General features: G+C 39.6%; 1 protein-coding gene across 3 annotated transcripts in view; it reads right to left on the bottom strand.

Moving 5' to 3' along the window:
* Window positions 1–4,144: 4,144 nt before the first annotated feature.
* Window positions 4,145–25,431, bottom strand: part of birc6 (baculoviral IAP repeat containing 6) — a 94,795-nt gene continuing 73,508 nt past the window's right edge. For all 3 annotated transcript variants that reach the window (XM_077494419.1, XM_077494418.1, XM_077494417.1), the window contains 9 exons: window positions 24,827–25,049; window positions 24,523–24,668; window positions 22,978–23,088; window positions 21,608–21,825; window positions 19,841–20,002; window positions 15,711–15,788; window positions 14,103–14,291; window positions 6,973–7,107; window positions 4,145–5,347 (listed from right to left, as the gene is read on the bottom strand). In XM_077494419.1, coding sequence (XP_077350545.1) covers window positions 5,168–5,347; window positions 6,973–7,107; window positions 14,103–14,291; window positions 15,711–15,788; window positions 19,841–20,002; window positions 21,608–21,825; window positions 22,978–23,088; window positions 24,523–24,668; window positions 24,827–25,049 — 1,442 coding nt within the window. In that variant the 3' untranslated portion in view covers window positions 4,145–5,167. The remainder of the gene's footprint in view (window positions 5,348–6,972; window positions 7,108–14,102; window positions 14,292–15,710; window positions 15,789–19,840; window positions 20,003–21,607; window positions 21,826–22,977; window positions 23,089–24,522; window positions 24,669–24,826; window positions 25,050–25,431) is intronic.

The following is a 25,431-nucleotide window of genomic DNA, read 5'->3' on the forward strand; positions in this document are numbered from 1 at the left end:
TGCTGTGGCGACGTGCTGTTAGCCATGAAAATATTATGCTGATTTTCATGGTCTAAACATGCATGAATAAATGTAGCCTATTTTAGAGTGTTATTGTAAAAATAAATGTCTCAGCGCTAGCAACCACCTTCTTTACTAGCAGTGAATGGAGGACAAGCCTTTTGGTTTTCAAAAACTCAAAATTCCATTTCGGGGAAAAAGAAAAAACCTTGAGAGACGATGACAGATGAGAGTCTACACAGGTGTCAAAATCCTGCATGTTTCCGAGGTTTCACAGCATTTTCACTGTTGCATTAAAATGCGAAAGGATCATGGCGCTATTATCCACAAATTGTGAATTTGAATGGTCATCTTTGTTTTTTGTTGTTGTTTTTTTTAAGAGACAATGCAAGCATGGAGTGAAGCTAAAATTTAAACCCTAACAGTGTGGATCACGTGAAGAGGAACAGAAATGTGACTGCCTGAGAAGACATTGACGACCTTTGCATGCAAGGACGGACACCTGCACTTCCTCAGAACACTAGCTTCCTTTCACACCTGCAAACAGGGGCTGCAGATGACGTTCTACCAATCTGTGGTGGCAAGTGCCCTTGTGTCACTGTCCTGCTACAATGACAGACTCAGGAAATCTTCCTTCTCCATGCCATGTGGCTTTTAAAAAAACAAAAAAACAAAAAAACTCCAACCTGGAAGGGACATGCTAATATTACATTCATTCAGTTTTGCACTGTGATCACCATGCAACTTATTTCAAACCTTCTGACTGATTTGGAATTATTTATTCATTTCTATTTAAAGAGAGAGAGGACTTTCTATCTATCGTTTAGGGTTTGTAGCCTATTTGAAAGGAACAACTATGCATTATACACAGTGTTGCCGTTACTCAAAAAAGTTGCTTTCTAAAGTAACTAATAGTCTAACGCGTTACCTTATTCTACAAAGTAGTCTGATTAAAGTTACTGTCCAGAGAATCAATGCGTTACTCCACATTTTCATGAAGAAGGCAAACTATCTCACTGTTGTAACAGTCACAAACAATTACGAAGATGAGGCAGAAGTCATTGATCACCACACTGAATTCAGCCATGGTCTGGTCATGAATGGTTTGCACATTCAAAACAAAAGTGATGATACTTTTACTACTAGTTTTATTAACCAACAGGCACACAACACAACAAAAAAAGTGTGCATTATGGACCATAAAAGTGGTAAAAAAAATAATTTATTTCCATCCTTAACTGGTCCGTGAAGCATTATGGGATGAGGTCGTCTCCGCCCTCTCGCCAGGGGGAGTGACGTCAGACAAGTTACGTTTTCAGTAGGGGTGGAACAAAAAAACGATTCGACCGAACCATCGTTCGTCAAGGGGAGCTAAACGACCGTATCGGTTGCGAGTGAGGCTTTATGGTTTTCATAACAATAGCAAGAGTTCTGCGCCGTGCTCTACTTGTTTTGTTTACATTTCAGTAGCATCACCATTCAAGCTACTTCCGTGTTTCCGTGCTCGCGACACGGCGCGCGCGCGCGCAACGAGTGACAACATACAAATGGAGACAGTTAGCAGAAGCCGGTGCCGTACATCTCGGTATTTCCCATGGCTATCGAGTCCTCTCGGTGCACTTGTATGTCCCGGGCCGGCGTTGGTTGGCTGGACGGTAGGTTTATTTCATGTCTTAAATTTATGTTTCTGAAATACTTCACAATGTGCAAATATTCTGTTTAATTGTGTTGGTGTCTGTCTAAAGGTTAAATATTTATATTTAACATTAAATTATCAACCTTTTGTTTTCCTGATCCTTATTTTGAAGAGAAAAAACAAACAAACCAAAAAACAATTATAACTGTCAATAACTACTAATAAATATTTAAACTGATACATGTGTACACACTGGAATAGCGGAACAAACAAACAGAGGAATTTAGGGGATTTTCATTTTCAACCTGGATTGATTTTTATTTTTTGTTTTATAAAAAATATTTACGTTACAAGAAGTCAAGAGAGACTGCCTATTGTTTTTCATAAAAAAACCCTTTATTTTCATGTTAAAAATGCACTTTCAATAAAGTATTTGGAACTCCGTTTCTACTGCATTATTTTTATGTTGAGATGGTGTTATCGGCAGCTGCTGAAAGTAACTAAAAAAGTAACTTTTAATCGAACTTAGTTACTTTTAAAATCAAGTAATCAGTAACGCAATTTAGTTACTTTTAAAACCAAATAATCAGTAAAGTAACTAAGTTACTTTTTCAAGGTAACTGTGGCAACACTGATTATACATCTTAAGTTACTGCGACTGGACAGAACTCTCTTGGAATACTCAAGCAGCAAAGGGGCTTGACATTTCACTGTGACTTAGAGGTGACCACTTGCACACACATGCATGCACACGCACACAATTGCCTGTACATCCAAGTGTCTGCAGGACCCTCAAGTTTAGACAGGCATGGTCAAATAGAAAACGTCATATATTCATGAATCAGTGCAGCCTTGTCACTGGTAATGACACCCATTGCCTACATAATCATATGTTAATGATTAAATAGTTTAGAAATTGGGCTCATTTTTTCATATTACAAAAAAAAAAACTGACTTTGTACATGTATGAAAAGTGTGTTATTATACAAGGGTGGGCTGAAAAGCTCATAACTTGACCTGAAGGGTCATACTGATGAAAATTGACATGCATTAAATTCAACCCTTTGTGACGTGATATTATTTTTTTCCCCAGACGCGCTGATGTGTTTTTTGTTTTTTTGAGACTTGGAGAAGTAGTACACGCTATGGTACGTATGCTCCTGCACACAAGTTGGTGATTGCAGTGGCTGCTGAGAGACTGGGTTTGAAAAGTGGTACCAGAGAGGGTACCACTTTGGATTTGAATATAAAAAGATAGCAAAGTCATTAAACATTTCAATAGAAACACCTGGAAGCATAATTGTCAAGATTAAAGCTAAAGGCAGAGTGGGCGCAGCATAATGAGGATGTTGTCGGTGAACCTCTGTGACTGTTTTGATTCTTCATGTACAGAGACTCACCAGCGTGCGCAAGATACCATGAACTCAATTATCTATCAATCCAGCCTGTTTTCCATGTCTTCCACAAGCAACGTGTTTCAAACCATCAGCTAATCAGCAAGCTCTGCATGAAACCTGATAACGATCTTCAGCTGTGTTGGCTGAGAGACATGGAAAACAAGCCGGATAGGGGAACTCGAGGACCGGCGCTGAGAAACAGTGGTCTAAAAATGTGTAAATTGCTGCAAGAAACTTGCTTCTAGCTATAATTCACATCTGAAAGACGTGATTATTACCAAAGGCCATTGTACTACATACTAGTATGGATGACTTAGGGGTTGAATAATTATATATCCATATTTGTATATTATAATTTGAGTTGCATTTGTTCATTTTACAAGTCCTTATAAATGTCCAATTTGCTATTTTTCCAAGTAAATATTTGTATTGAAGAGGTCACATACAGCACGACAACATTTACTGAGTCAACAGAAAATCATGCTCTATTGGGTTGGCATCAGGTCACTTAATTAAAATCATGGTTCCATTTACAGTTTGTGAATTCTCAAAAAATTTCATTGAGCCTTAAAAATTATTATGCTCCATAGAAAGGCTGCAATTCTTTCATAGTAAATTACGTTTCTGTCCATTGCGGTAGTGTATTTAATACGTAGGTATTGTGGATGAAAATATGTAAATATTAACCATGTCGCCTGTTATTTAAAGGAGATCCTCAACTTACAGTCCCTATGAAATTTGAGAAACTGAAAGGCATTGCTATCTAATACTCGTAAGACAATTCAGCTCAGTATAACGACTGCCATCTTACTCATGCTTTTATTACAGGATACTCAAACTTTCGAATTGTTTGTTCCTTTTTTTTTTTTACTGTACTTACACTTTACTGTGTTAACATAACTACTTGCTGCAGCCCATTTATTAATTTTATATTTAAATCATGAAGAGAGAAATGAAAGAAAAGTGTCACTGTAATAGATTAGTGATGGTGTTAAATTTCTTTCCTCTCCTCCTGTGACACGTGATGCAAGAATTCCTCACCTTCAGTAATACACCAAAGTACTGCAAATGGAAAATGAACAACAAAAAAAGCATTGGCACAATCGATGCATACTTTCAAGCATCATTTAATGTCCTAGCAAAAGGATTAAGCGGCTGTTCTAGGGAGTGATTAAAATAGAAAGTGCATCTTTTTGTTCACTGGAGTTTCAACATAATAAAAAAAAGATCCAAGCAGTTTTATATATGTTAGACGGCGCAAAATCCATAATCATCGTTGTGTAGAAACGGCAAAAGAAACTCAGTAAAGGTACACTGTGTACTGGAGTATTTGGTGGTATGGTGTCACTCAAAGGCACATCACAGCTTTGTATCTCACGGGGATTGTTGCACACGCACAGAAGACACACATACAACATGCACAAGCCTTCAAATGACACGTGGAGGTGTCACGCAGTCTCATGATCCAGAATGTTTCTCCAGCGTCCGCAAGAGGGACAACGTAACGTTTAAGGATGTCAGCGTTTATTGAAGTGGATATGATCCCAGAGATATTAAATGAAGCGACGCGTGGCCAAAAGGAGCTTTTGTTTTTGTTTTTTTCTCCCCTCTGTAGTGTTTTCCTTATTTCTTTCCTCTTCTTTGCTGCAATTATTTTAAATATTGTCCTTTAAAAGTGACCACAATATCCTTAATAGCATCTGTTGTCACTCAAAGAGTCCAAAAGATGGGGGAAAAAAACAAGAAATTAAAATTTAGTAAACATTCATCTCTAAAGGTAGTTTCCCTTATATAATTTTCCTCTGCCATTATGTATTTATAAACAAGTTTAATAACATACCAATCAGTGGTTATTTCACAACTGGGGAAAAGAAAGCACAAAATGTTTACACGCTTTTTCGAGGTAAATAAAAGTCTTTGTTGACTGTTTTCATTATGGGCATAGCATAGTTCAGAGTTCTGTTCATGGCGTTGTGGTTCCTCGCATCCCCACGCCTTCCACTATTTTACTATTAGATCTTTACATACAAATATGGACAAACTGGCGGCTTGTGCTCCAAAGCCTCGAGTCTTTTTTTTTTTTTTTCCCTCTCCAGAGTCACCATCCGCTCAGACGTGCCGGGAAAGGAAAGACTCATAGCTGGCCTTCGCCGCCGGCTTTGTCCTGACTGCTGCCGGGCTTCTCGGAATCTTGAGCGGGCATCTCTCGGAGGATGAGGGCGGCGCTCTTCTCAGAGAACTCGTCGCCGTCCGCTTCCAGACCATCCGGGCAGTGCAACTTCAGTAGTTCCTCTCGAAGCTGAGCTGTGTGGCGCTGCATCCAAAAACACACAAGAACAAAGGTGAGCCGTGATTGGTCATTACCTATTTCTTCAGCACAGTTGATGTCATCTTCAGTCGACAGCAAGTGGAAAATTTAGTTTTTAAAGATATTATTTGTAGATGGAAAAATAATGAAGTTATCAAATTAATAACGGACAAAATCTAAACTTTTTTATTGCTGAAAATGGCTCAATGGGTCAAGTATCACTTTTTAAGGCAAGGAGTTTGGTATAACCAATTAAGGCCAGGAGCGCTCTTCTCCACTGAAAGCCGTGAGAGCGGATATGTCCTTTTGTTTTGACCAATTCCTGGCCTCTTAGCCAAAGAAATGCATAAGAATATACATGAGATGGTGATGTGGGCCTCGTAGCATGTCTTGCAATTTTATTCGAGCATTCATGGCTGACGCAGATTCGTGGGTCTTATCAAATAAATTAATATGGTTCCGATAAACGTTTTTTGGCCGCCAATACCAATTACCAGTTCTGCAGTATCAGCCTATACAAATATATATATATTTTTTTCCAACATGAAAAAGCTGCCCTGTCATTGGTTCAGAGCATTCAAGGGCTTTTGCTTCATGCCAATCTTGGCTTGGTATCACGTGAACATGTCACACAGTGAATGTCGTGCACAAGCAAGATACAAGATGCTGCATCCAAAGTCCTATTAGCGTTGGAAATAATGGTATCGGCATGTTACTTGTTAGTACTTGCTGATGCCAATAACACGGTTTTTATGCAGTATCGGGGCCTCTCCTGATGCCGGTATTGGAACAACACTAAAATAAATGATGCGATGGACAGCGCCGGAGGACTTTGAATCAGTGTAATCAATAGTCAGTGACATTAAGAAATATGTTTGTAGACAATAGTGGGGTTTACATCCACCTAGTTTTCAAGAACTGCGAAAAAAAAAAAAATTGAATGGAAACGCCAGAAATTCGGGAAAAAAAAAAAAAAAAAAAAAAGGCCCCAAATTCACAAAATTTTACGCTTGGAGGCGGTGGATTTTAAAGTGTATCGTAAAAAGGAAAATTATGGCTATGGAAACAGCTTTTGCGAAAAAGCGACAAGACGTCGTATATTTTTTTTTCCTAGGAATGGAGTGATTCCATATTTAGTTCCCTGCACTTGCTCTATAAAAGTAACATTTACTGACCAGCACAATGTTTTTTCTTCATTTCTTTTCATGTTTCTGAAAGCCAAAATGTTGCACTTTGGAATGACCTGACGAATGTTTCATGCTTTTTATCTGAGTTTGATCTACAGAATAAAACGTCTGAGTGCTCGTCGAAGACTGGTGATTCCATACTTTTTGCTAGGGGTTGTACATCTTGGTGTGGTCACCAGTCAATAGTAGTGCATGTTTAACCATGATTTTATTAAAACCCAGAATATTGACATTTTTATCCTGGAGGTATTTCTTGATCAAACATAAGTTAGGTTTTAGCTGGTTTGTTAGCATGATGACGCATTAACTAAAAGTAAACTCTGAGGGATGGGTAAGTCCAGATAAAAATGTTTGCATGCCATTTGAGTGACATTGAAACTGTTCCCCATGCGTCATAGGCCTGTTAGCAAAAGTGCTTGATGGTTCAAAATTCTGTTAGCGTACCTTTAGCGCTGCAGCATGATGGGACATTGTACGCCCGACCCTCTTGTCACTGCTGTACTGCTGAATGTCAGCGATCCATTCTTCGCACTGAGACATAATCTCTGCTCGCTTCAGGTAAAAATGTTTGTGGATCACCTGCAAACACAATGTGAAACCGTGGGAAAACACACACTAACAGAGTAAAATGATCCAATCAGGGTGGGTCGGTGGGTCGGTTTGGGTCAGTCCGTCGGTCCGTCCGTCCGTGATCTGAACCTCTTATCCTCATGAGGGTCGCAGGCGTGCTGGAGCAATTCATGTCACGTGACTAGGGGGTTTAACGCTCCTCAAATAATTCAAGGACCGCAGTTAAAAAAAAACAAAACAATAATATAATGTCGACATTCAGGTATCATAGTAATGTAGTAGGGACACAGCTGTGCAGTCGGTGGGCGTATATGGGACAGGTGTGCCCGACAGCCCCCGTCCACAAGCCAGCATGAATCGGTCATTACTGTCACAATTAAATAAACATGTGCAATATCATGGTTTGCCTTAGAGAGGCGCTAGATCTTAGTTAGGCCAACTGAGTGTGGAAGAGAAAAGATTATGAAATCTACAGGAGAATGTGTGCACTGACAGATTTGTCAGGGTCACGCCCTTATTTCAAGGTCGCTCCACCTGGAGTACATACATATCATGAAAGTCACTGCGCATTAGTGGCACACTTAATTCCATGGAAGAATCTGTGCGGCCAAAGAAGTGTGCAGCAGCGCACGGTAGAATATGCCTCTAATTGCTTATGTTGTGGTTCAGAGAATCAAATATAAAAAATTTGAATATTGTTGAATTTCCCATCCAAGTCTTCCTCACTTAATGCAGCATGATGAGAGTTCCAGACCACCATCCAAAAGGGATGTAATGATAATGGCAATATTGTGATTGCCACAATATCGTCGTCATGTCACGATAAGCACATCTGTTAAAAAGGCAGAGGTTGCATTCCATTTTTTTTTTTTACAACACTATATATTTCGTTTACCAAAATGCTAATTTTCTATGATTATTGATATTCTATAGCCTTGTCAGAAGCTTCCATTTTGTCATAGATTATTGACTTCATGTTTCTACTCATGCAATTATTTGCAGTTCAAGCAGTGTAAAGTTATGGCCAAGTGAAAGGTGCCTGATTCGTTCAGCTTTTTAGCCTGGTAACACTTCGCCCAAAAACGTCATGCATGAACTGATTCCCTGGCCGATCCAGGTCATCTGTCTCCTCATCTTACTGTGTCTTTTCAGTAAAAGAAATAGCAGTTGTAATAAAGCTCACTTTATGAACAATTCTTTTTTTATATATCCCTCCTGACCCCTGATGGTGGTAAGTTTTTATTGGGAGTAGTAACATAGCAACAGCTGTGATATGACTTTGAAGCAACGGAGGCTGAAATAAGTCGAATAAGCAGAAGGAGCGTAAACAAGAGGAAAGGAAGGCTGAAAACAGGAGTGTGTCAAACAAAGCATGCGTCATAGCGGATACAATCACTTCCATTTTACACAAAACAACATCTGCCTGCAACAAGGGGGCTTAAGTCATATTTTGACATCTTATGTCCAATACTCGCCATGAATATCAATCGTGTTCACTTCACTGTCACTTTGTTTCACTGCTTTAACCACACTTCAATCCTTCAGCTAACTTGCTGGAAGTGGTAAGAAGAGAAATGCTTGTGACCCTTGATCTGCTGTAGACCTGCTGGATTAGTTATGGTCAGTGCTGATTGGCTGCAAAGAAGCAGCAGAAAGGGTTTGTAGACCACTTTCATCTCTATCTTCCTTCCACATCCCTTTTCCGCTCCATCCATCACAGTCACAACTTCCCATCTCATCCTTGTGCCCTGCACCCCCGCTCGCCATCGCTGCTTATGTTACATCCACGGCAGTGAGTGATGGTCTCCAGCTCAGAATGAATGTCTCAAAGTCACTGATGTGTACTAGAAATGGTGAAGCTTTCTCGAGGCCAAGACAGGATTTGTGACAAAAATTGGAAAGACAAGCACATGGCCGACATTATGCGCAGACATGGCAAACATGTAGAGGTTAAAAGAGGATGTTTCCCCCAAGGCTCCATGTAGCGGCGGCAAGCAGCCACTTGACTTTTGGTGTTTGGACATGGCCATCAATCACAGTATGAAAAGACGCACTTTATGCAAACCGGCATCTATCATGTAGCAACACACACACAGACGCATACGAGCAGAAATGAAGGAAACGTATGTACAGTCAGAGATGAGGTCCACTGGCAGAGGAAGATCCCTGGCTACCAGATAAACTCAGTGACCTTTGAAGTAATGCTGTCCACTCATTATTCCACAGGGCAATCAAGGGAGGAAGACAACCCAAGGAATGGATATGCGGAAGCTGTCTGTCGGATGGCAGGTCAAGGACAGGAGTGAATCACATTGCCGTTTTCAAGTTATTCATCGTTTTACGTATTCCAATCAGTAACACACCAAGGCATGAGGTACGCAATCAATTCACTCTGACTTCCAGACTGCAGCTACTGGTAATGCACCTGCTAACTACACTTGTTACAGCAAGTGGCCAAGTAGTCAAGATATGAGCCTGGATGGATGGATGGATGGATGGATGGATGGACGGACGGACGGACAGCATGGCACAAGGACATACTAGGCTACAAAGCGTATGGATATCCATCCATCCATTTTCTCGACCGCTTATTCCTCACAAGGGTCGTGGTGGGTGCTGGCGCCTATCTCAGCTGGCTCTGGGCAGTAGGCGGGGTACACCCTGGACTGGTTGCCAGCCAAACGCAGGGCACACAGAGACAAACAACCATCCACACTCACAAGCACACCTGGGGACAATTCGGAGTGCCCAATTAACCTGCCATGCATGTCTTTGGAATGTGGGAGGAGACTGGAGTACCCAGAGAAGACCCACACAGGCACGGGGAGAACATGCAAACTCCACCCAGGAAGGCTGGAGCCTGGACTCGAACCCTAGTCCTCAGAAGTGGGAGTCGGACATGCTAACCAGTCATCCAACGTGCCGCGCGTATGAATATATTTGACCAAAAATTAGGCCACTAGCAAGATCACTTACAAAATATGCTAGTTGAACCTCAAATTAGCGCTGGCCGATATGGCTGAAAAGTGTATCACGATCTAAGTATTTCTAAGTATTAAGTATGTCTAAGAAACCAAGGACTATATTTCATATCTATATTGATTTTCTTTTTGTTGTTGTTGTTTTTAACAAATCAAAATAAGCACCCGGAGCCTGAATTTAAGAACGTATCCAACTGACAGACAAACGTTGCGGAATGTAGCTAATGTTGGATTCATCAACTGTAAGATTCTCATCTCTGTCATTTTGCGACATTTTTGCCACCTCTGAGGCAACGTGTGAATTAACCTGAAATGTGGGTCAAATTGACCAAAGCGGCCTGGGAACATATAGACAACCATTCACATCTAGCCAATTTTCAGTCAGTTCAATACCTCAGCTGAAAGTCAAACCCAGAGCATCTTGACTGACGTTGACTGTCCCTTGAAAACTTAATTATAATATTGTTTATCAATAAATAACATTATTTATTGATCGTAACATCTCGGAAAGTCGGTCACAACTTTGCAACAAAAGGAAATTGTGGGTCCCAGGGTGACAACAGTTGAGAAACACTGATACAATTACAGACCAACCCACTGAGCAATGTTTTCCTTCACATATTTGAAGTACAGTATAAAAAAGCGCCTCACAGGCGGCAAAATTGCCAGCTCTCACTCTGAGTGCAAGCTCCAAACACCAGTCAAACAATACTATACATGAAACCAGAAGCAATCCCCAATGTCATTGGCTACCAAAATCTGCTGTAGTCTACTTTATACTATGGTTTGATATCACCTGTGATGCTGACTCTAATATTATAGAACTATGAGCAGCTTCCCTACACACACACACCCAGCTTACTAACACATTTCATACACTGAGGTCCAAGTATATACTTATTCTTTTCCTCTCTAACATCCATATTTTAACACACAACCGATTGTCCTTAATTCCACCTGACAACCTGCTGCTGTGCAATTCACGCTTGTGCAGCATCCTCCAGATCTCTCATTATAGCCCTAGTTAGGCACTCCTTTCTCTCACACAACTGCTAAAAATAAAATGGCATCAACACGTCCCATTTTGAATTGAATAAACACTTTGCAATTTTTAAAATGTAATGCAAATAACTACCGTGATATCTCTACCGGGTATATTACACTGCTAAAACAAATGATTTTTGCGATATTATAAAATTAGATCAAGATGAATCATTTCTAAACTTTTGCCACCTTTAATGTGAACAACTGGACAAGTCAAAGAAAAAAAAAATGTGCATAAGCACATTCTCAAACAAATATTTTCTTTGCATTAGCGTGGCACATCTTGATGTGACTATAGTTGCCCACACTTCTTTGCAAAAGGCTCCAAATATGCTGATTGCACGGGCATCTCCTGTGCTCAGATCAGATCAGACCACATAAGTTTGAAAGGATTCAAGTGTTGACTCTGGCTGGGCTTTAATTTTACTACCTCTCTAAAAGGTTACACTTTTTTTTTGAGTGAATCATGTATTAATGCAGATTAATCACACTATTAATTTTGACCGCGGATGATCCTTAAACTGACAGCGGAATGTTACGTTAAAGGTAGCACAGGTTGCGTTTGAGCAGAAAACATAACTACAAGCATTAAAGTAAAGCATTTGACAAATGTTTGCGTATGACATTTACAATATTGGCTCGTGTCAAACTATTGGGGTGTTTTTTTTCCCCATTTTAAATTATGCAAGTAATTAACTGATTAGAAAAATAGGAGGATGACCGTGTGCAGTGGATAAAATTTTTCGAAAACGTCCTTATAACATTAAATGTCGAAAAAAATTAAGTGTTGATCAAACGGCTTTTTAATTAAGCAATTAATCATGATTCTAAAATATGATTAATCTGATTTAAAAAAATTATCGTTTGACAGCTCTAATATATATTAACATTTTGATGGGGTGTTTAGACTTTTTTCAATCCATTGTACATACCAGCAAAGAATGTGAACATTACACCAACTTCACCTTGGTTTGTTGACAGGCTTATGCTGAATCACTGCAAGATGACCTTTGACGTATGAGGAGATTAAATGTCACGACTTCACATTACGGTAACAGGCTCAAGTTTGATTTTTCTGCCCCTTAAGGCATTCCTAAAATATTACATTCTTATATTGAAACGGACAGAGATGATGTCATTAGGGGCGGAAAATTAATTTTATCTTATAATAGACTATCTTGAGAAATTTTGAAATAATATTTTTGCATAAAAAACATACATATCTCCAAAAACATATATTAGCCAAAGTGTATTTCAAAGCCATTTAGGCCTTGTTCAGACGGTCAGCCAAAATCAGATTTTTAGCCCATCCAGATTGAAAGCGGATGGCTTTTTTGTAGTCTGAACAGTCACAAAGCACATGAAATTAGATTGTTGCTGGACGGAATGAAACCACACGGGGAGGTAATTTCATATCGGATTTGGACAGGATGCGTCTCAGTCTGTTCAGTTTGAAACAGAATAGATTTGACTGTCCGTGATGCCACAAAACTAACGCGCCCGCGCTGTCAATATCCAATCGGCTCGCTGCCCAGCTGGTTCCTCGCATGCTCGGCAGTAAAATGCCTCGACGGCTCAAACTACACGTGCTGGGCACCGCCTCCGTTCAACGTCGTTGTTTCAACAGCCTGTCAGATGGGTCAATAATGTGGCTTTCGAGACCGATGGTATCTCTACTTACGAACATCCCTTCATACGAAATTTTCAAGTTATGAAATTCCTCAACAGGAAATTATTGCCTCTTGTTACGAAAGAAGTTTCAGGATACGAAAGGTAAAAATTCAGTTTGGGCTGTTACTCGCAGCTCCGAGTTTCCTGAACGCAACATACTTATAGCTGCTCTGCCATTGGCTATTACTGGTATCTTCCTGGCATCCCATTGGCTAAGACGGACCTCTACCATATGTGTCCATATATACATAATAGATATGTGACACATATCTATTATGTATCTATGGACACATATTATGTGTCTATGTGGCGTCCTCGTCATTCGACCCTAGGGCCATGAGGTGTTTAGATAGTTTTACATAAATGTATTCACTAACGGCCGATGCATTTGTGCAAAAATTCAAAAAATTGGTGATTGATGAAGGCTACGTTGCACAGTAAGTTTTTAATTGTGACGAGACGGGCCTTTTTTGGAAAAAGATGCCTCGCCGTACCTGAAGTTTCCATCAAGTTTTGGAATTTATTGAAAAGAATCACCCAGAAAAAGTGTTCACCATTCGGACGATCGTTCACTATGATGATGTTTGCCTTGGAGATTTTTATAAAAACAAGGGCTCCAGGTGGAGGAGTGGAACCGTCACTTGCCTTCGGTGCCGGATGGCGTGGGTGTGCGGCTTACATGATGTAAGCATGAGTGAGTGAGTGATAAAAAAATAAAAAAATAAAAAAAATAATAATAATAAAAAATAAGATTGTTAAAAAAACAAACAAACGTCCTTCGATCAGTTCTTTACAAAACACCATGCAAAAAAAAACTTCTGAGAGAGAACATGAACCAAAGAGGGCAAAAAACAATGAGGACAGCAGTTAAAAAGGCAAATGACCATCATTTTTTATTCTTTGTTTTTTACATTATGCACAACTCTCATTTATGTGCAATAATCTATTTGTAACGTATTTGTTAGATGTTTTGATGCATTCTTATGCTTTATAAAACATTTATGTCTGAATTTTGGGAGGCTTGGAACGGATTAGGGCATTTACATGGAAAATGCGTCTCTACTTACAAAATTTTCTACTTAAGAACTACTATTTACCTCTACTTATGAAATTAATTTCGTAAGTAGAGGTACCACTGTATGAGTATTCGAGTACGAGTATTCAACTCTTGAGGAGTCACCAATACCAAATGCTGATGCCACTAGTACATACAATTGGCCGATACACGCGTTAACACCTGCAAACTTTAGAAAAATTAGAAAAATGCTTGTCATTGTTTACACATTTGTGGAGTCTTTGTGGTCGTACCTCTTTAAAGCACGGTGATGGGTTGCGCATCTGCTCCAGCATGGCCCATTTCACGGTGGCCTGACGTATGTTGCCATCGTATTCCCGTGAGCTCTGGGTGCCGCTTGGAGTCCCGCGGGAGCGCTCGTACCCGGGCTCGTTGAAGTAGGGCTCAGCCACCAGGATGAGGGACTGCACTGACACTAGCACCTACAGCACAATCACAAATAACAGACTGAAGGAATTGAAAACGCAGAGCGTGAAGCCCCATCTTATAAAGCCTATGCCCTTATTTATAATAAAGAAAATCATCAAAGCGCCGACAATTTTCATTATCTCATGGAGTGAAATTAAGCCGTATAAAGAAAACAACACTTTAAAATAAATAAAACTTGTTACAAAAGAATTGTTGACCCAGTCAAGCCAACAAAAATGTACGCTATTTATACACTTTCTTAATGCTTGATTTATATCTTTAGTACTTGAAAGTTTAAACATTCTTTGAAAAGATATAAATGAGCCACACATTTTTCAGATTTTTTTTCATAACTACTCTATACATATACACTTCAAAGACATATCTTTGCTTTATCTTAGTCCTTGTCTTGACTGGGGTAGAGTGAAAAGACCAATCCATAAAATACACACGGTCTAACCAGACACATATAAAGTTTGTTGAAGTTGTTCATATATGAACCATAGCTTTTCTGGTGTTTGGTAAAGGTAGCCCACACCAACTACCAGGCTACTTTTCATTAAAAGATTTGTTTGGTTAATTCCTAGCCCAACATTTCTACGTACTTGTTGATGTCCAAAATCCATCATATGCCTGCTAACATAAAGCCCGCCTCCAGGATTATTCAGATTGTTTACTGTAGAGCAACTATATTATCACAAACGGTAGTGATGGGCTTGGACCTCTGCCCGCTGGACCAGCCACATTGAAATTAGCTGCTGTGTGCTTGAACAGCACCCATCAAGGGAAAAACAATGACCTTCAACTGATGTGATCAGTTTCAAATGAGAAACAATATCCAACCTCAGTTGATGGTCAGTTAATGTCGGCACAGTTCTCTGCCTCATGTACAGGAAATGCCTTTATTTTGTGTCATTACTATCATGTGTACATACAGAAAACAGGCCACGACCAAAACACACAAAACACAGTTATCCTTAGTATGTCACATTTGGCCTCTACAATATTAAATTCAAACCATGTATGAGTTTTTTTTTGTTTTTTTGTTTTTTTTTAAGAAAAGTACACTCTTTGCTTGTTGTCTGCCATTTCCATCTGGTCAAAGTAGGTTGTTGTTGAGGCCTAAATACACCATTCCGACGTCAGACATCAGAATGCGCTGTGTGATCAATGTATAAATCACTGTCGTAACGTCGGATCCCGTTGGGTAGTGTCTGGGGGATGCTATGGGCAGATTCACCAAGATTCGGGCCGTCGTAACATTTGACCACTCTGATTGGCAAAATAGTCCCTTTACAGCCAGCTATCACAAACTTAAGCCCCTTAAGACATAATGATGGACGAGTGATAAGACTCTTGTGGCGGGAAGACTGGGACAGCAACACTGCTGATGGATTCAGACAGGTGTCAGTCAAGAAGGTTGTTTAAGTCACCTGTAAAAAGCTTGAGGTCTGTGGGTTCCACTTCTCCTCTGGTCTTCCATGCCATGTGTTGAGGATACTTAAACATACCTAATAGAATCACACATTGAAAATCCTTTGGTAAGTAATGTAATCAAACCAGTATATAAAATTAAGAGAGGATTTATGTACAAATTCAATTTTACAAATGTACAATACAGAATTAAAATACAGAATACAAAAATACAAATTCAGTTTTTCTATTATTTTTTTTATTAATAATGCAACTAAATTATGCAGATGTCTATTGTACGTTTTTAAAATTGAAATGATCTATTTTGTCAGATTTGTGCTAAAATAATGTCAATCACCTTGCATAAATCATAACGATGCTAAGAATGAATTTGACATATGTAATTTAGACACTTTTTTGATTCACCAAAACAATTAAAATATATACTGATCAAGGCAAAAGCAGTCCTAGAGATTATTTGTCAACAAGCTTCTTATGACGCATGTACACTCTCTTTATTTTTTCCCATTTAATCAACTGTCCCTCATCTGTGTGCTAAATTGCTTTGTCCAAGCTGTAACCACTGATGTGGGAAGCCCCGGGTATTTCTTATAGCAGCTGTCTAGACTTATTATGGAAATACATGTGGACTGTCAGCAGCTGCCTAATGAGGTGCAGCAGATGGTGAGCTGAAGCACCTTGACCCCTCCTAAATGGAAAGTCACAGCAGCCAGGACCACAGAGCAAGATAAGGATGTATACTTCCAAATGTCAGGTTTAAACAAAAAACACATGTGAGACTGAGGAGTAAGGTCCTTAGATATACAGTAGTTATTTATGATAGTAATTCAGGCAGGTTACTTTCGTCATCCTTCTTAGCACTTCAGCCTCAACTGTAAAACCAGTAAAGAAGCATTTTGCGATAGAGGCAAGAAACAAGTGCCACTGTTCTGGCTGCTCTGTACAATAGACTATGTGTACGATATTAATAAGTTACCACCACTGATGCTATCATTTTTACGTAACAGATTCATACTGTATGCCCACGTCAACCTCTGAAAATATATTTAAAAAATTATTAATTAATTAATTAAATTATTATTAATTTAAAAAATAACCAATTTGTACTTTATGAATGAATGACGTCGTCGTCGTCGTCCACTCTGCTCTGTACAGCTTAATGGCGCTAAATGAGGGAAACGCTTCTGCACCTCTCGGTCCAACCTTGCTTTCTAATAATGTCCTCTTTCTCACAACTGTTACTATAACAACCATGTTCTTGGCGCAAATCCATTGCCATGTGTGGTGAATCAGGCGCAAATTTGCTCCAAGCTGTCAGAATTTGCGGGCGTGTTTGCGCCGGTATATGATTAGAGCAATAACCTTCGTGAATAGGTGGTTAATAATCCCCTTAAAATTCGGATGGTCTGTGGCGGGCAAACATTCTTAAAAAATATATATAAACTATGCCGATACTCTAAATGGTTCAGGAACAGCTTCAAACTTACTTTGAACGCAACTTTTTTTAAAAGCATTTTCGGCAAAATTTCTCGTATGATAAGGAGGGAGAAGACTGCAGGTGCTGCCGTGGAGCAATATTTAACGCTCTTACCCCGGGTTTTCACCGGATGCGGTTGCGGTGCGGTCCGGCGACGCAAGCAATTAGATTCCATTCATTCGAATGGTGCAGTTTACACCGCTTGCGGGTGCGTTGCGTGTCGACTGCGTCTCAGCTGCGGCGTGCCGCAGGCCTTCCGCAAGGATAGACCTATTTTCTATTTTTGCCGGACGCCGCAGCGGTAGGCCTCCGGCAAATGGCAAGCTAGCACTAAACACATCGAGCAGGACAGGAAGACCGACGCAGTTTCAAAATAAATTTCCGGTTACCTTTCAGAATAAAACACTCGCCAGCTCCTATTTCGCAAGCTTTTCAGCAAAACGTGACGTGGGCGTCGCCGGGCCATGTGCTCATTCACGGTTTAGACACCAGCGAACATGGACGAGGAGAGGTTTATATTGGAGGTGGAAAACCACAAAATAATATATGACACGGCACATCCTTTTTATAAGGACAACCAAAAAAAGGCTGCTGCATGGAATCTCATAGCAGAAGAAGAAGAAAAGGTTAAATCAAAAGAAGTCCACCTCTCTTTCTGCTTCTCTGTTGAGCACAGACTTTCTGTATGTTTGTCGTTGTGAAATGCCACATGATCGCGCGCGCGCGGTCCCGCGAGACACGTTGGGAAGTGGGCGGCGACGGAGCTGCCGGACCGCAGCTGTGCGGAGCCGGTGTGGATTGACAAAAAAATTGACCCGTCCGGAGCACGCAGTCAAGACGCACCGCACCGCAACCGCATCCGGTGAAAACCCGGGGTTAGCAGACGCAGCACATTTTTAGTGAACCTAAGCCAGAGTGCGCATTCACAGTCATTCTGACATTAAGCCTAACTTCAAAATAAATTTTACCAAATACAGTAATACACTGACTCAAAGTAAACAGCCTTAGTATACTTTTACTTTGAGGTTTGCCCACGTTCTGGCATGATGGGTAATTGACTTCCATTTTAGACTTTTCTTTGATTGCGGTGTTACGATTAACACATTAAATACGAATAAGCCAATCTAATTAATTACAAATGTGTTTTTATGGCTAAATTCAGCTGTTAATGTTACCTTTTAATCGGGTTTGCTTTGTAGTCTGGAAATTACAGTATATGGTTGCGACTAGGGACACACCGAAATTAAAATATTTGTTAGAAACCGAAAATCAGAAATGCCTGGCCGAAAACCGAAACGGCCAAAAAAATTATGCAATTTTTTTTACTAGCATTGCATTTATTACAGTTAATTAAAATTATAATATTATTATGAAATATTTATTTAGCACTGGCATTTTAACATAGCACAATATACATTGAAATGCGTCCACACCACAGACATGCTGGCTAATGGTACGTTAAACGTCAAACGCGGGGTGAGCATTTTCTGGCGGTGCGAATGAACTGTATAGTCAATGTACAGTAGTTTACTCGGGCGCACACAGATGTGTGCGGTGTGGTGCAGATGAAGCATATTTGGAGTGGGAGATGGTGCGGCGCACTTAAAATCCGCACATTCACATATTCACCAACACTGAAAAATAAATACATTTCTTCGCACCAGCCAATCGGCTTCGGGAACGGACTGCAAAGTCACACACGGCGTCCTGTACAGGTCTGTAGTTACCCGGAAATAGTGATAAGTGTTTACTTGTCTAAAACTGCTGTACAGTAGATTACCAAGCGAGGCCTCTCTCCTTCTCCGGTGTGCGCAGCTGTAGGTACTCACACGGTGAAATGCCAGCGAGCAGCGAGGCGGACACTCACCTCCGCGTTTCGTGTTTAATTCAAACAGATGCTTGCTTGTAGCGTTTTTTTCTGCTTGCGTCACCACAACATCCTCTTTCGGCCATATTCTTTTGGCTTTAATTTATTTCGGCCGAATTACGAAAATGCCTATTTTTTGCCATTTTCGGCAGAATATTTTCAGTGGCGGAAAATTCGGTGCATCCCTAGTTGCTACTTTGCTGATTTTTGTGAATTGCATGTGTTACGTTCCAGAACAGAAGAGACTACTGCAACTTCCATTCTAATTTCCACACTTTATATCGTTTATATCGTAATATAAACACAGTTACCGTTAAAGTGGAAATCAACAATATGTTATACGTGACTTCTCTATTCTAAACATGACATTCTGATTAATATTGCGTTAGTGGAGTATGAGTTATGAAGCAAAATCCAGCTATTTTTATCTATCTTAGGGGGCAACCATTTTGCCACTTGCTGTCGACGGAAGATGACATCAATGTTTCTCAGGGTTCAAGCAATGACCAATCACAGCTCACCTGTTTTCTGCAGCTGAGCTGTGATTGGTTGTTACCTGAGCAACATTGATGTCATCTTCAGTCGACAGCAAGTGGCAAAAGGCCGCAATGTGAGATGGATAAAAATTGGCTGGATTTTGCCGCTTAATCACATTCAAATAATGCAATATTAACCAGAATACCATATTAAGACAAGTGGGGTGCATAGAACATATTGTCAATAATTTTTGAGGGACTGTGATAATGCCTAGTCCTTAAAAACAGTGTCAAAATGTTTCCACTCACTTTGCCATCATTGTAGAGATTTGGGTTAAAGCGCACACTGTGTCCACCGGTTGTCTCTAGGTTCACCAAAGGAGGCGAATTAGGATAATCTTGGGGAAAATACACATCAAATTCGAAGCAGCCATTGGCATATGGGGTGTCTGCTGGGCCTGTGATGAGAACCTGCAAATGAAATCAGAAGTGGAAAATGGAGTAAGTGCGAAAAAGTATACGACATTCCCTGTTGTAACATTAATTCTGCGCAAAACCACCATATTGCAGGGTTTTAGTACTATTTGCAAATACTATTATTATCTGCTCCTAGTGTTTCAGGAATTCATTTTTGTAAGGCAGCTGAAGTCGAGCCTGGTAACCAGATTCATCATTGTAATCAGCAGATGAATCCGGTCACTGTCAGCATCAAGAACATTTCTGAGGTGGGGCAAACCTTATCAAACAGACAATAAAAAGATCCAATCAGTGAAAACCAGGCTTTAAATTGAGGTCATAAAAGCGGGACGTATGTGTAGAAGAGTAGTAACCACAAATGTACATAGGAAATATCTAATATTCATATGTCAGTCCGTGAGTAAACAATATGGAGTAAATTCAACAGGGCTAATCGAAGAGAAACAGTAGTGAATGAATTATGGCGTTGTTGCGGTCAACACTTGATTCGTGTGATAAGACATCTGGCGCTGAAGAGTGACGTTGCTCGTGAAGAATACATCACACAGCAAATAAACAAATGTGATTACATGGTTTGTTTTGAGCTTTCAACGGACCAGACAAAAACTTTCTTTAGTTCAAGAAAGTGGGTGCGGCTTGTCAGGCTAGCTGTCCTGTCATGTAATTTATTTTTACAAGCACTAATATTTCAGAAAATGTACTGATGAGCTATTTTCAACTTGCATTGCATAGCTTCCGCTCCAAATGACGACTAATCTAAGACGTTGATGCTAAAAAGATTAGTCTCCCATTTCCAAATGGTTTGTAAAGAAAAAATATGTTTATGTAGGGTCCTTTGACAGTAATTGATACTTGAGAAGTATAGGTAAGTAACGTCAAACGCTGAATCGTCTTTCAAACTGGCCAAATCTATGCTTCTTCACCTCTGAAGACAAAAAAAATAACAGACACTAGCTGGAATAAATGCAATGGCTTCAGGGGTGGAGTTGCAGGGATACACTGACCCGTCAAAGGTCAAGCAACTTTTTGCTGATGTTGCTTTGTAGACCACTCAGAAGCCCCAAGAGGCAATTCTGGTGATTTACTTTCTCACCTTAACAACTTTGGTTATCATCTGTGACTTTAAAGCAGGAACATTTTTTGAAAGTTTTGGCAATTTCAACATCAGAAGCATCTTGTTCTATATTTTTGTCAAACAACTGGACATGATAAGAAGGTAGATTAAGTCTGTCAATAAACACATTTAAGACAGCTTTGACTTGATCCAGTAGTGTGAAACATGTAAACAATCACATAATGAGGAATATGTAACACTGGTGTCGGACTGAAACTTCCTAAGTCACAATTTGCTAAATTTCCTATTTTTTCAAAAATCTATACTTTTGCTCAGTCTCCATGTGTGGGTGTTATTTTTACAAATAATTTACCTATCTAATGTATTGAAAATGGCTTCCTCTCTTTGATGAAGCAATGTTAATGGTTGAACAATCATGCATTTTTTGGGGTCTGCTGAAAAGTGATAATTTTGGAAGCACAAGGTTTCAGCCCGACACCAGCCATAAGTTAACTCGGTTGAATATATTATATTGGCAGGTGTACCTTCATGATGTCCAATCTCTCCTCATCACAACGGACAAAGACACTTGATGAGGATGACAGAGGCAGAGAGGTGGAAAGGGTGACAGCCTCCTGGGCAAGACGGCGGGATCTCGCTGCACTGTTTGTATCACTGGCATTTTTCACCTGAGACATGTAATGGTAGTTGACCTTGAACATCAGCTTCCCATCCTCATCCTCTGATACCATTTCAAAAGTGTCTGAACAGAGAGGAAATCAGAGTGTTCAGAGATTGGTCTTATCACAGGAAAAAAAAACTCAGAATCACTAACTATACCATACATTGTTAAGTACATTGGCTCTAAAAGTCATTCCAAAGAAACAGGATGAACGAAAATAGTAAATGCAAGCATGTACACTGTACTGTACCAAACAAAAATAACCTAATCACAGCATTGGAAAAGGAGAAGGTGTGGGTTAACTTAAAAAAAAATATATATATTTCTTATAACTGTTTTAGGGATATTTTCTCCTCTTCCATTGCACATGCTCTTTTTCTTTACATATGTAGAAAAAGATCAGCGCGTGGCGAAATCTACAAACGCATGCAAAGATTTATACTTGCGTGTGTGGAATTGTTGGGCCAGCCTGCAGACTCAAAAGCTTGAATTGTCATCCTGCATTTAAGTTTTATTATATTCATACCACCTGTCGGCTTTAGCTTGTGATCTCAAAAGATCTTGTGTTGCGCCTATGTGAACTGTATTTGTATTTTATTTTTTTTTTTTACTTATGAGGCTTTTGGTGCTTGACTTAGCAAAAAAGTAAAAGCATGAGAATTCTTCAGGAGTCACAATTACCTGAAATGCAGCTTTAAAAATCAATTATAACACATCAACAGTGTAATTAAGATTGACATGTCTAAATTGATTGGTTCATTGAACGCTTTAAATCTGGGGTCCTCCAAATTCGGGCCTCAAAGGCCCCTATCCAGCTTCATATTCAAAAATGTAAATTAATTGAATGCTCTTACAAGAGCACGATCTTTGTTTATTTGAATAAGCATTGGTCATATATTGTTATTGTTTCTATTCGTGTATTCAGTTTTGCTACTTTTGATATTAAATAATTTTAACTCAGTGACACCCTTAGTAACCAAGGCAGGCAGTCAGTCCTATAGAGGAACAGTGGATTGACAATGAGACTCCATTTCAGATGATGTGGGTGCTCTTTATTTATGGGCGATTTTGAAACAATTGTGTGGGCTCCTGCCTGCCGATTCGCGGCCTGAAATATAGGGTGGTCCATCGGGAATTGTCCCACCCCTCCAGATGGCCCAGTCCGGGCCTGTGCAGAAATGGTTTTATAATTTTTTTCTGGAGAGAAAAAAAAAAAAAAAAAAAGCATCTCACCAAACTGCAGCTTCTTCATGGCAGCAACATATTTTTCTTCAAGAGAGCGCAGGATGGAAAGGGGCTTGGGTCTGCTCGATACCTTTCTTGAAGACTCAACCAACTTCCTCTCTGTTCAACAAGTTGTAAAGAGCACAAATGAACAGGTTAGAGCAAATACAACTGTGCCAGATGGCACCCATGGAAATTGCGCCACGTCATGGCAACGCTAAATTTATTATACTGTTATTTTTCTGGAAAGAATGACTAATTATAAATCCATACGGGGGAAAATAAACCAAGGTTGAAAGGAATTGGTTGACAAATATGATCTTTGGGGAGCTGACAACATCAGATCACGGATGGGTGAAATTACTTTGATATGTGAATGGAAAATTATTACTGGTATTTATATTTTCCTTTTTTTTTAACATTTATTTTGTATGCCAGGCACTATGATTAGTTTGAAAGTAGTCTGAGCATTTACTGCAGATATGTTCTGATCATGTTTTCTCAAGATATATTTCTTAATTTTTAAGAAAGCTGCCCTAATTTAATTAACTGATTCAGAAATGAAAGTTTAATTCGTAAAGAGCTTCATGTTTTCGTAAAGAGCTTCATGTTGCAATACAGGTTTGACATCGAACAATTCCATTGTGTGATTTGTTAGGCCTTTAACAGATGGATTTCATCATAGGAAGTAACATAGCATTGATCTATATCCCCACACCCCACATACTTTTACTATGTTTAATAGTCAGTTCTGCACCCAAGTGATCAGTTGGATGGCTATTTATATGGACAGAACATAAAAAATCTGTCGAGCTAAATTAAATGGGCGATAAGGGGATAATTAAGAGTGCTGTCTAGCAACAAAATAATCGGGGACGTATAATGTTTCAGTGTTCAGTGGAGATTTTATTGATCTGCTACTTTATTAAGGTGAGTAGTTTTGTTGGAAGATTCTTATTTTCTGCATTTTTTTTTTTTTTTTTGCTTTGAGTCATTGCCATGGTATCACAATCACCCTTGGATTGAATCGGTCTACTGTCTGTTTGAAAGTCACACACACGTGGAAGCTTTTTAACTACTCTCCTCTGGAATATAATTGCAATTTCTACTCCAGATGCTGCTTAATGTTCCACAAGCTAAATGTGTGAGATGTAAAATTGCACATGCTGGAAATGTTTTACTACAAAGTTAACCATCAATGATTTGGTGTGGAGCGAGATCCTTTCTGGGCCACAAAAAAACAAAGCTTGTTCAAGGGTGTCCTTGGTTACTGTTCATGATCTGCAGTCAGCGGTTAAGAAAGTTGAGTTGACTTGACTTATTGGTTGAATTAAACATTTTCTGTCACTCAGGACGAAGAGGAGCAATCTGTGTAAAATGAAGAGAAGGACTGCCAAGTTTAAGCCAAATTAAGAGAAGGCAAAAAAATGGTAAATTGAAGGTTGGTTTGCAGGGACCCAAGTCATCACACTTAAGATTTAAATTCACCCAGATGATAAACTCTAAAATCTACAACTACAGTTCTAACATAGGAAGGAATCAGTAAGTGCATACCTTGGTTGGCTTGCCGGAGACTTGTGGTAGCAGCATAGACTATCTCAGCTGTCCTCTGGATGTCGGGCACAAGAAGAGTCAGGCCCTCAGGCTCTGGATCTGAGCTATCTGGCTTCACAACACCTTTGCTTTTATCTTTCTTTGACCTGCAATACACAAACATATTCATCTATCCATTTTCCTAACCGCTTAGATTTAATCACATTTTGTATTTTGTCAGATTCAAGTTATTTTTGTGATCACTGTGGGTTTTATTTCATTAACAGAGGCATACAAACAATTTGTCCAAATGTTTAAGTCCCACCTGAGGCGATTTGTGTATGTGTCCACACATGTCTTCATTTTGGCCAGAAGCATCCCAACAGAGGTCTGTCCCTCCGAGTGCTCTTCATCCTCCTCTTCCTCATCCTGCCCTCGGTCACCAGACAGAGGCAGTAGCAGAGGGACGAGGGAGGTGCAAGTTGAGATGGCCCGAAGCAACTCCAGTAATGCTCGATAGAGGGGCACGTGACGTGCCATATCCAGAACTACAAAAACACAAAATAGTGCTGATTAAGGTCAATTTATAGTAAAGTTAAAAAAATATATACTACATTATCTGCAAGCGTGGGTTAAGGAAATTATTACAGTCAAACATGGATTAAACTAAGCAAATAATAAAATAAAATTAAAAAAAGAAAAAAGAATTGTGGGGTTCTTATTTCTTTCACAACCATGCTGGCTATGGAAAACATTCCAAAATGCCCAGGTTTTTTTTTTTTTTTTTTTTTTTTTTCCCGCCTGCATCAAGCAAGTACTTGTACAACTACTGCCAAGACTGGGAGAACCTACAGAAAAGCCAAATATTTAGTCCGTTACCCGGCCCTTGCTCTTTTCTATGCTATTGTAACACAATCATGGAAGGGTCCT

This window comes from Festucalex cinctus, chromosome 14 (genome assembly GCF_051991245.1).
Source record: "Festucalex cinctus isolate MCC-2025b chromosome 14, RoL_Fcin_1.0, whole genome shotgun sequence".
NCBI lineage: Eukaryota > Metazoa > Chordata > Actinopteri > Syngnathiformes > Syngnathidae > Festucalex > Festucalex cinctus.